Source organism: Coptis chinensis, chromosome 2 (genome assembly GCF_015680905.1).
Source record: "Coptis chinensis isolate HL-2020 chromosome 2, ASM1568090v1, whole genome shotgun sequence".
Lineage (NCBI taxonomy): Eukaryota > Viridiplantae > Streptophyta > Magnoliopsida > Ranunculales > Ranunculaceae > Coptis > Coptis chinensis.
In genome coordinates, this window is record NC_141457.1 from 49918517 (window position 1) to 49930854 (window position 12338).

Here is a 12338-nt window from a genome sequence, read left to right on the forward strand (position 1 = left end):
CAGGGAGATTACAGCTGGTTAAAGCAGTACTAAACAACCTGAGTGTATACTGGTTTGCATCATTTATTATACCACAGAAGATTATTGATGATATTAATCGGTTGTTTAGAAATTTTCTATGGACAGGGCCTGACTGTCACCAGTCACATGCTTTGATTGGATGGGAGGATTTGTGCTACCCATATGAGGAGGGAGGACTGGGTTTGAGTAATTTGGCAAAGGTGAATCAAGCAACCAACATGACGCACATATGGAAAGTAGTAACAAAGGCAGATACACTATGCATCGATTGGGTACACAAGAACTTGATCAAAGGCCGGAACTTCTGGCAGCTCAAGATACCAAATGACTGTTCATGGAGCTTTAGAAATCTGTTCATGGAGCTTTAGGAAGCAGAGCAAGTGGCTATACATCAAATAGGAGACGGAAACAACACAAGTTTCTGGCTTGACCCCTGGCATCCAAGTGGAATTCTGAAAGATAAGTTCCCACAAGAATTTAAGTATGACTCCACATGTCACATTAATGCAAAGGTTGCTGAATTTATATTACAAGGAGAATGGCACTTCCAGGATCGAATAAAAGTTCACATAAGAGAGATAGTGGAGCAGATAGACTATGAGACAGAAATAATGGGGGGAAGCGATAAGATGGTCTGGACGGCATCAATTCATGGTGACTATACAATGAGAGATACTTATGAAGGATTGAGAGGAACTAAACAACTAGTAGCATGGCACCAGCTGATTTGGTTTTCAAATCGAATATCGAGACATTCCTTCATCAGCTGGATGGCGATCAAAGGGGGACTAAAAACACTAGAATAAATGAAGGAATGGAAGAAAGTGGACAATGATACATGTATACTGTGCTGGAAGGAAGTGGAGTCGACAGAACATCTATTTCATGGCTGTGAATACTCAAAGGAAGTGTGGCAGTTGATTATACAAAAAATGGGATACAATAGAAGGATTGCGTACTCATGGCATACAGAGATTGAATGGGTACAGAGCAAATCAGAGGGGAAGGGGCCGAAACAAGATGCAATAAAGCTAGGATGGAATGGATATATATACTTGATTTGGCAAACACGAAATGAAAAGATTTTCGAAAATAAGCAGGCACTTGCGACTCAGGTGGTGTGGAGATTATGGGGTGATGTAAGAACGAAGTTGCAATCAATGGAGATAAAGATGGCTGATGGACCAGAAAAGCAGCAGTTCAGCGATTTGTGGAATGTTGACGTGAGTTTCATAGTGGAGAAGACAAAGTATTGTAAATGGGACAGCGCTGAAGAGGGAATACAAAATTGAAATACTGATGGTACGCTACAGGGAATGTTAGGTGGATAGGTCGCGGTATTGAGGGATGAACAGGGGCAAGTTCGAATAGCAAGTAAAGGCAGATCCAACAAGCGGACCATTGCCTTAATAGAGCTGCAAGGCGTCCAACAAGGGCTGAAGATGGCTATATCGCAGGGCATCAGAAAGATAAGAGTACAAATGGACTCAGCAAATGTAATTGCTTTTTTCTCGGAGAAGCAACATCCATGGCAAGCAGAACACTTGATGAGGAGCATTAATCAAATGAGAGAGGAATTAGAAATTTTCACTATCAAACATGTATATCGGGAAGCTAACAAACTTGCAAATGCATTGGCAAGTAACATTCCAACTGTTAGCTATGTAGAGATAGTACCAAGTTCGTTTTCGGAGGATGTAAAAAAAATAATATATAATTATGCAGTAGGTAAACTATATATTCGAATGTAACAAGCTTATACTCTTTCTAATGAAAAGGGGTAGGGGACCTCTAAAACAACCTCGCTTGCCCATCCGCTAATCTATTAGTTTCCCTGAATACATGGATAATTTTAAAATGCACAAAATGCTCTTGCAATCTTTGAATACTCCTGATCATCGTTTCTGCTGCCCATGGATGCATTTTGTTCTTGTTCAGGAACGAAATCACACTTGTAGAATCTGTTTGCAACACAATCTTTGTGATGCCATTTCGCACTGCCATCCACATTCCCTGTTGTACTGCTTGTAACTCTATTAGTGCAATGTTCTGCAGTTACGAGTTGCCTTGGCTAGCAGCTATAACTTCCCCCTGATCATTCCGTAAAGCAGCTGCCCATCCTCCTTCAATACCTTGTAGCGTCCCATCTGTGTTAAGGTTCCATATATCTCTATCTGCTCGCACCCAGCTACAGTGCTCATGTCTCCTTTGTTTCGCGCCAATTTGAATGTTCCATTTATCTATGAATTTCTGAGCATTCGGTCCTTCCACCATTCGAATATTCATTCCCAGCAGCTTCGTTCTCACATCTCCAAGCACCTCGTCAACCACCTTGTGTGCATCTGAGTGTTTGTATTCAAAGATGCGGTTATTTCTTGTCCTCTATATCCAATACATAAACGCATTCCACATCAACCTGTTTCCATCTTGCTCACATCCTTTACCTCGTGTTCTCATTTGAATCCATTGTAACTCACCTTGCCATGTTTGATTGATTGTGCGATGGTATCCCATTCTTTGCAGTAGATTTCTCCATACTGTGCTCGCGAATTGGCAATGATGAAAAAGATGCTCTTCTATCTCTATTCCTTGCCAACATAATACACAACAATCTGTTTGTATCGTCTTCCATTCTTTTAGTTTTTTGAGTGTCTTGAGTCCTCCTCTCAGAGCCATCCAACTGATAAAGGAGTGACGAGGTATTCTATTTGGGTACCATACCAGCTGCCTCCACTGAACTATTTGTTTAACACTTCACAGACTCTCATACGTGTCTTTCATACAGTAATCCCCATGAGTCGAGGATGTCCATACAATTTGATCTTCCTTACCTATGATCTCCACCTCTTTGATCTCTCTCAGAAATTCAGTGAAATTTTTACGCAAGCTCGCTTGTAGGTACGTTCATTCAGTCAATCAAGTGTTTTTCATTCATTCTAATGCAAGCTCACACGTAAGTGTATTCCATCAAGTGTTCCGCGATACATTCAATCAATCAAGTGTTTTGTATTCATTCTAATGCAAATGCCAGCGTAGTTGAGTTGATCAAGTGTTTTGCATTGCGTGGCCGGTGTATAAAGTGGGGTTATAGGGTTTGGAAGTTGTTCATCAAAGATCTAACTTATATGATCTAGGCTAGGGTTTAGGGTTTAGAGGCTTAGTCCTTGTCTTACAAAGGGTTTAGTCATTGATCCTTGAAGCCTTGGAGTGTTTCAAGTGCTTTTGAGCCTTTGAGCTCACTTTGATTGTTGACTATGGCGTTGATCGTTGACCGTCGACTTTTGATGGTTTGATTTTTGGTGCTTTTCCCGGTTGTTCCATGATGTCCCTTTAAAGGTCCTGTTGGCTCTATAACCGCCTCTTGGTGTATTAGTTTCAGAATAGGGTTGTATCGAAAAAAGCGATAAGAGCGTGGAGTTTTCTACAATCAATCAATCAATACGGTGTTTTCCATTCATTCGTTGCAAGCTCACGCGTAAGTGCATTCAATCTTGTGTTTTTCATTCTTTCTTACGCAAGCTCGCTTGTAGGTACGTTCATTCAGTCAATCAAGTGTTTTTCATTCATTCTAATGCAAGCTCACACGTAAGTGTATTCCATCAAGTGTTCCGCATACATTCAATCAATCAAGTGTTTTGTATTCATTCTAATGCAAATGCCAACGTAGTTGAGTTGATCAAGTGTTTTGCATTACATGCCGATTGTATAAAGTGGGGTTATAGGGTTTGGAAGTTGTTCATCAAAGATCTAACTTATATGATCTAGGCTAGGGTTTAGGGTTTAGAGGCTTAGTCCTTGTCTTACAAAGGGTTTAGTCATTGATCCTTGAAGCCTTGGAGTGTTTCAAGTGCTTTTGAGCCTTTGAGCTCACTTTGATTGTTGACTATGGCGTTGATCGTTGACCGCCGACTTTTGACAGTTTGATTTTTTGGTGCTTTTTCCCAGTTGTTCCATGATGTCCCTTTAAAGGTCCTGTTGGCTCTATAACGCCTCTTGGTGTATAGTTTTTGAATAGGGTTGTATCCGGAAAAGCGATAAGAACGTGAGTTTTCTACAATCAATCAATCAATACGGTGTTTTCCATTCATTACGTTGCAAGCTTCGCGCGTAAGTGCATTCAATCTTGTGTTTTCATTCTTTCTTACGCAAGCTTCGGCTTGTAGGTGCGTTCATTCAGTCAATCAAGTGTTTTTCATTCATACTAATGCAAGCTCACGCGTAAGTGTATTCCATCAAGTGTTCGCATACATTCAATCAATCAAGTGTTTTGTATTCATTCTAATGCAAATGCCAGCGTAGTTGAGTTGAGTCAAGTGTTTTGCATTACGCCGGGTGTATTGTATAAAGTGGGGTTATAGGGTTTGGAAGTTGTTCATCAAAGATCTAACTTATATGATCTAGGCTAGGGTTTAGGGTTTAGAGGCTTAGTCCTTGTCTTACAAAGGGTTTAGTCATTGATCCTTGAAGCCTTGGAGTGTTTCAAGTGCTTTTGAGCCTTTGAGCTCACTTTGATTGTTGACTATGGCGTTGATCGTTGACCGCCGACTTTTGACAGTTTGATTTTTTGGTGCTTTTCCCCGGTTGTTCCATGATGTCCCTTTAAAGGTCTGTTGGCTCTATAACCGCCTCTTGGTGTATTAGTTTCAGAATAGGGTTGTATCCGGAAAAGCGATAAGAACGTGAGTTTTCTACAATCAATCAATCAATACGGTGTTTTCCATTCATTCGTTGCAAGCTCACCGCGTAAAGTGCATTCAATCTTGTGTTTTTCATTCTTTCTTACATAAGCTTCGCTTGTAGATGCGTTCATTCAGTCAATCAAGTGTTTTTCATTCATACTAATGCAAGCTCACACGTAAAGTGTATTCCATCAAGTGTTCCGCATACATTCAATCAATCAAGTGTTTTGTATTCATTCTAATGCAAATGCCAGCGTAGTTGAGTTGATCAAGTGTTTTGCATTACATGGGATTGTATAAAGTGGGGTTATAGGGTTTGGAAGTTGTTCATCAAAGATCTAACTTATATGATCTAGGCTAGGGTTTAGGGTTTAGAGGCTTAGTCCTTGTCTTACAAAGGGTTTAGTCATTGATCCTTGAAGCCTTGGAGTGTTTCAAGTGCTTTTGAGCCTTTGAGCTCACTTTGATTGTTGACTATGGCGTTGATCGTTGACCGCCGACTTTTTGATGGTTTGATTTTTGGTGCTTTTTCCCGGTTGTTCCATGATGTCCCTTTAAAGGTCTGTTGGCTCTATAACCGCCTCTTGGTGTATTAGTTTCAGAATAGGGTTGTATCCGGAAAAAGCGATAGAAGCGTGAGTTTTCTACAATCAATCAATCAATACGGTGTTTTCCATTCATTACGTTGCAAGCTCACTGCGTAAGTGCATTCAATCTTTGTTTTTTCATTCTTTCTTACGCAAGCTCGGCTTGTAGATGCGTTCATTCAGTCAATCAAGTGTTTTCATTCATTCTAATGCAAGCTCACACGTAAGTGTATTCCATCAAGTGTTCCGCATACATTCAATCAATCAAGTGTTTTGCATTCATTCTAATGCAAATGCCAACGTAGTTGAGTTCAGTCAAGTGTTTTGCATTCTGTCGGTGTATAAAGTGGGGTTATAGGGTTTGGAAGTTGTTCATCAAAGATCTAACTTATATGATCTAGGCTAGGGTTTAGGGTTTAGAGGCTTAGTCCTTGTCTTACAAAGGGTTTAGTCATTGATCCTTGAAGCCTTGGAGTGTTTCAAGTGCTTTTGAGCCTTTGAGCTCACTTTGATTGTTGACTATGGCGTTGATCGTTGACCGCCGACTTTTGACAGTTTGATTTTTTGGTGCTTTTTCCCAGTTGTTCCATGATGTCCCTTTAAAGGTCCTGTTGGCACTATAACACGCCTCTTGGTGTATTAGTTTCAGAATAGGGTTGTATCCGGAAAAAGCGATAAGAACGTGAGTTTTCTACAATCAATCAATCAATCAATACGGTGTTTTCCATTCATTACGTTGCAAGCTCACACGTAAGTGCATTCAATCTTGTGTTTTTCATTCTTTCTTACGCAAGCTCGCTTGTAGGTACGTTCATTCAGTCAATCAAGTGTTTTTCATTCATACTAATGCAAGCTCACGCGTAAGTGTATTCCATCAAAGTGTTCGCATACATTCAATCAATCAAGTGTTTTGTATTCATTCTAATGCAAATGCCAGCGTAGTTGAGTTGATCAAGTGTTTTTGCATTAAATGCGATTGTATAAAGTGGGGTTATAGGGTTTGGAAGTTGTTCATCAAAGATCTAACTTATATGATCTAGGCTAGGGTTTAGGGTTTAGAGGCTTAGTCCTTGTCTTTACAAAGGGTTTAGTCATTGATCCTTGAAGCCTTGGAGTGTTTCAAGTGCTTTTGAGCCTTTGAGCTCACTTTGATTGTTGACTATGGCGTTGATCGTTGACCGCCGACTTTTTGGCGGTTTGATTTTTTGGTGCTTTTCCCCGGTTGTTCCATGATGTCCCTTTAAAAGGTCCTGTTGGCTCTATAACCGCCTCTTGGTGTATTAGTTTGAGAATAGGGTTGTATCAGGAAAAAGCGATAAGAACGTGAGTTTTCTCAATCAATCAATCAATCAATACGGTGTTTTCCATTCATTACGTTGCAAGCTTCGCGTAAGTGCATTCAATCTTGTGTTTTTCATTCTTTCTTACGCATAAGCTCGCTTGTAGATGCGTTCATTCAGGTCAATCAAGTGTTTTTCATTCATACTAATGCAAGCTCGCGCGTAAAGTGTATTCCATCAAGTGTTCCGCGCATACATTCAATCAATCAAGTGTTTTGTATTCATTCTAATGCAAATGCCAACGTAGTTGAGTTCGTCAAGTGTTTTGCATTACGTAGGATTGTATAAAGTGGGGTTATAGGGTTTGGAAGTTGTTCATCAAAGATCTAACTTATATGATCTAGGCTAGGGTTTAGGGTTTAGAGGCTTAGTCCTTGTCTTACAAAGGGTTTAGTCATTGATCCTTGAAGCTTTGGAGTGTTTCAAGTGCTTTTGAGCCTTTGAGCTCACTTTGATTGTTGACTATGGCGTTGATCGTTGACCGCCGACTTTTGCCGGTTTGATTTTTTGGTGCTTTTTCCCAGTTGTTCCATGATGTCCCTTTAAAGGTCCTGTTGGCACTATAACACGCCTCTTGGTGTATTAGTTTCAGAATAGGGTTGTATCCGGGAAAAGCGATAAGAACGTGAGTTTTCTACAATCAATCAATCAATCAATACGGTGTTTTCCATTCATTACGTTGCAAGCTCACACGTAAAGTGCATTCAATCTTGTGTTTTCATTCTTTCTTACGCAAGCTTCGCTTTGTAGGTACGTTCATTGATCAATCAATCAAGTGTTTTTCATTCATACTAATGCAAGCTCACACGTGCGTAAGTGTATTCCATCAAGTGTTCGCATACATTCAATCAATCAAGTGTTTTGCATTCATTCTAATGCAAATGCCAACGTAGTTGAGTTCAGTCAAGTGTTTTGCATTCTGTCGGTGTATAAAGTGGGGTTATAGGGTTTGGAAGTTGTTCATCAAAGATCTAACTTATATGATCTAGGCTAGGGTTTAGGGTTTAGAGGCTTAGTCCTTGTCTTACAAAGGGTTTAGTCATTGATCCTTGAAGCCTTGGAGTGTTTCAAGTGCTTTTGAGCCTTTGAGCTCACTTTGATTGTTGACTATGGCGTTGATCGTTGACCGCCGACTTTTGACAGTTTGATTTTTTGGTGCTTTTTCCCAGTTGTTCCATGATGTCCCTTTAAAGGTCCTGTTGGCTCTATAACACGCCTCTTGGTGTATTAGTTTCAGAATAGGGTTGTATCCGGAAAAAGCGATAAGAACGTGAGTTTTCTACAATCAATCAATCAATACGGTGTTTTCCATTCATTACGTTGCAAGCTCACACGTAAGTGCATTCAATCTTGTGTTTTTCATTCTTTCTTACGCAAGCTCGCTTGTAGGTACGTTCATTCAGTCAATCAAGTGTTTTTCATTCATTCTAATGCAAGCTCACACGTAAGTGTATTCCATCAAGTGTTCCGCATACATTCAATCAATCAAGTGTTTTGTATTCATTCTAATGCAAATGCCAACGTAGTTGAGTTCAGTCAAGTGTTTTGCATTCTGTCGGTGTATAAAGTGGGGTTATAGGGTTTGGAAGTTGTTCATCAAAGATCTAACTTATATGATCTAGGCTAGGGTTTAGGGTTTAGAGGCTTAGTCCTTGTCTTACAAAGGGTTTAGTCATTGATCCTTGAAGCCTTGGAGTGTTGCAAGTGCTTTTGAGCCTTTGAGCTCACTTTGATTGTTGACTATGGCGTTGATCGTTGACCGCCGACTTTTGACAGTTTGATTTTTTGGTGCTTTTTCCCAGTTGTTCCATGATGTCCCTTTAAAGGTCCTGTTGGCTCTATAACACGCCTCTTGGTGTATTAGTTTCAGAATAGGGTTGTATCCGGAAAAAGCGATAAGAACGTGAGTTTTCTACAATCAATCAATCAATACGGTGTTTTTCCTTCATTACGTTGCAAGCTCACACGTAAGTGCATTCAATCTTGTGTTTTTCATTCTTTCTTACGCAAGCTCGCTTGTAGGTACGTTCATTCAGTCAATCAAGTGTTTTTCATTCATACTAATGCAAGCTCACACGTAAGTGTATTCCATCAAGTGTTCCGCATACATTCAATCAATCAAGTGTTTTGTATTCATTCTAATGCAAATGCCAACGTAGTTGAGTTCAGTCAAGTGTTTTGCATTCTGTCGGTGTATAAAGTGGGGTTATAGGGTTTGGAAGTTGTTCATCAAAGATCTAACTTATATGATCTAGGCTAGGGTTTAGGGTTTAGAGGCTTAGTCCTTGTCTTACAAAGGGTTTAGTCATTGATCCTTGAAGCCTTGGAGTGTTGCAAGTGCTTTTGAGCCTTTGAGCTCACTTTGATTGTTGACTATGGCGTTGATCGTTGACCGCCGACTTTTGACAGTTTGATTTTTGGTGCTTTTTCCGGTTGTTCCATGATGTCCCTTTAAAGGTCCTGTTGGCTCTATAACACGCCTCTTGGTGTATTAGTTTCAGAATAGGGTTGTATCCGGAAAAAGCGATAAGAACGTGAGTTTTCTACAATCAATCAATCAATACGGTGTTTTCCATTCATTACGTTGCAAGCTCACACGTAAAGTGCATTCAATCTTGTGTTTTTCTATTCTTTCTACGCAAGCTCGCTTTGTAGGTATGCGTTCATTCAGTCAATCAAGTGTTTTTCATTCATACTAATGCAAGCTCACACGTAAGTGTATTCCATCAAGTGTTCATGAAAATTTCAATCCAAATAGAGTCTTGTGATGAATAGACTGCTATAATAGCTTTTAAACAAGGTTGGATGAAAACAAGCGCCTTATTGGATCTCTCTCCGCAAAACCACCCGTGATTTTAGAAACTCCTTGATAGGGTTGAAACTCATGCGGGGTGGGAAGAAGATAATCTCAACAGGCGTCGGGTTAGTTTAAGAAAACTAGTGGACTCCTGGAGTTCCCTCGAAGGAATGGAAATTCTTTTCCTAAAAAATCAAAGAAGGCAGACCGTAATGCGTGGTCTCGCCAAAGGTTGAATCCCCATCAAAGGGGACGAATGCTTCGGAGGCAATACCAAAAGCAACCCGATGTGCATATGGAAAGCGTGACAGAAGAAGCACGTGTGGAAAGGCGAAGAAGCTCTTCCCTCGATGGACTGAAACTTTGCCCTCACGAACAAAATGCGGATGAGGTTCTAGACTCGATCAAATATCGGAGTTACCTCAAATGGCGACTCCGCTTTAAGCTAGGTTCCATGGGTACGGAGACCAAAGAACATCTGCCAAGTTCCATAAGAGTAAGGGTCACAACACCGAGCTTTAGGACGGGACCACCAAAATGAACTACGAGGATCGATTGAAAGGGGTATTTGAAGCAATTTGTGGCTGCTGAGCGTGCAAATGCAAGTATAGCACGAGGAGATCGACGCGTCGATTCGGGACCCCAGTCTTGGACTTTCAGCGGCCGACTCGGATAAATATGATTTACGGTAAAAAGCAAGTAAATGAAGTGGACAAGTCGCCCGACAAAGGTCTGCGATATCAAATCGATCGCCAAATAGATGAGGATCATGAGCAGTGACTAGGAGCTCATGTTACGCTGGTACCCGGAAAGATCTGCTCATTCTTTTCACTGAAGTTGGTGCCTTAACATCCAAAGTCCATGAGGATCGTTGGTTCTCACACTCCCCTTTTGGAGATTATGATTTGCATCGCATATTGGTAGACCAGACGGTTGTGTGAGATGTACTCTACTATGATGCATTCAAAAGTTGCGGATCCCGGATGAGAGATGGTTGCCACCGGCTCCACACATATGGATTCGGTTGGGATAAAGCTCTCCACGGTTGGGAGATCTAGTTACCTGTAGCCACCCAGTGCAGTAACTTTTATCATAAATTTTGTTGTGGTAAAAGCTAACACACCATATCCATGATTTTAGGTAGGACACGGCTATATCGGACTTCGAGTTGTTCCGGCACCTATCACTAATGTCTAAAATTCCTACATCATGGGAAAATTGAGACAATCAAAGGAGATAAGGTGGCTGCCAAGGCGTCTTTATGCTTTGGAAACAAAGCAGTCCCTCTCCTTTTGAACCTTGATAGAGGTGAGGCAACCCACCAAATAGCAATTACGGTTGGATCCCCTCTCTCCGGACTGGTCCCAGAGAGGAGGATCCCTCACTAGAGCCATTGGAAGTGAATATTGGGGGGAGGCAACTTGCCAAAAACCACTTTCACCGGCACCATGTTGAGGCTCGAAGCTTGCGACTCGATATAGTTCCTCAAGAGCCGAAAGGGCGTGTTTGTTTGGTCGTTTGAAGAAATGCTAAGAATTGATCCCTATGTGGCATGCCCGCCCGACTCAATGTCGCAATGATGTAATAGTAGTCAAGCGAGAAACCAAGGAAAATAGAGTCGCGACAAATCCAAAGCTATAAAAACCGAAGTTGAAAATTTGAAGGCAGACTAAATTTGTCGGAGAAATCAATTTTCCCATTTGGATTTCTAATATTGTCGATAAGAAGAAAGAAGGGTCATGGAGAATGCGTATGGACTTCACGGATTCGAACCGTGCATGTCCGGGCGAGGACTACCCTCCCGCCACTTAATTGATAAATTGGTGGATGCAATGGTTGGACATAACCGTTGTCTTTCACGAGGATGGGTCGTCACGGTTACAACCAAATCCCATTGTATGAAGAGGGACCACAAACATGCCTATTTCTAATTGAGGATGGCTGTACTTCTATCGGTCGTGCCATTCGGTGAAAATCGCGGGGGCTACATACCGCCCGATTGGTAAACAAGATGTTCAAAGGATTAATAGGTGACATTATGGAGGTGTATGTAGACGATCTTTTGATCAAAAGCCTAAGGCAGGAGATCATCTCTCCTACCTAAAGCGTGCATTCGATATTCTCGAGGGGAGTATCGCGTGATGAAGCTCAACCCCAAAGTGTGCTTTAAGCTGTCTCATCGAGGGGAAGTTTTAGGGTATCTAGTTACCAAAGAGGAATTGAGGCAAACCCGGATCAAATCTAGGCACTCCAAGATATACCTTCACCCAAAAATATGAAAGAGGTTAAAAGGTTACGGGCAGGTTAGCGGCGTACTGAGCGAGGTTCATCTCCAAGAGTTGGATAAAGTGCAAACCTCTCTTTCAATTACTACTGAAAGAATACCCCATTTACATGGATGGAAGAATGCGAAAGCGTTTAATCAACTCAAACATACCTGGGGGCACCACCGATTCTTTCCAAGCGGTTGAGGAGAAATCTTGGGTCTTTATCTCTGTTTGTCCGACTACGGTATTAGTTTCTCAGACTATATGCATGGATGAAAACAAGGTTGAAAAGCCCGTCTATTTCTTGAGCGCATGCTTCTTCCAAACAAAACAAGGTACCCAAAACTTGAAAGAGTCGCTCTAGCACTTGTTTTGCAGCAGAAAGTTGCGACCATACTTCTAGTCCCACACTATCGAGTAATCATAGAGTACCAATTTGCAGTTAGTTCTAGAAAGACCCGAACATGTTAGGGAGGGTGGCAAAATAGTCTATACAACCTGTCTTGAATATGATATTATTTCGTCCCCGAATCTCGGAGAAGGTCGTGCACGCTAGCAAAATTCTTGGAGATTTTCCAATAATCTACATACATAAAATGCGACTAAACTACCCCGATTCGGATGATCGCATCCAAACCCTAAATCTC

At 41.2% G+C, this 12338-nt stretch overlaps 1 protein-coding gene across 1 annotated transcript; it reads left to right on the forward strand.

The window, feature by feature from the left end:
• The first annotated feature begins 827 nt into the window (after nucleotides 1–827).
• LOC147516396 (uncharacterized) lies at nucleotides 828–1313 on the forward strand. The gene has a single exon (XM_086593261.1). The coding sequence runs from the start codon at nucleotides 828–830 to the stop codon at nucleotides 1311–1313; it is 486 nt and encodes a 161-aa protein (XP_086449387.1).
• The last annotated feature ends 11025 nt before the right edge of the window (nucleotides 1314–12338 follow it).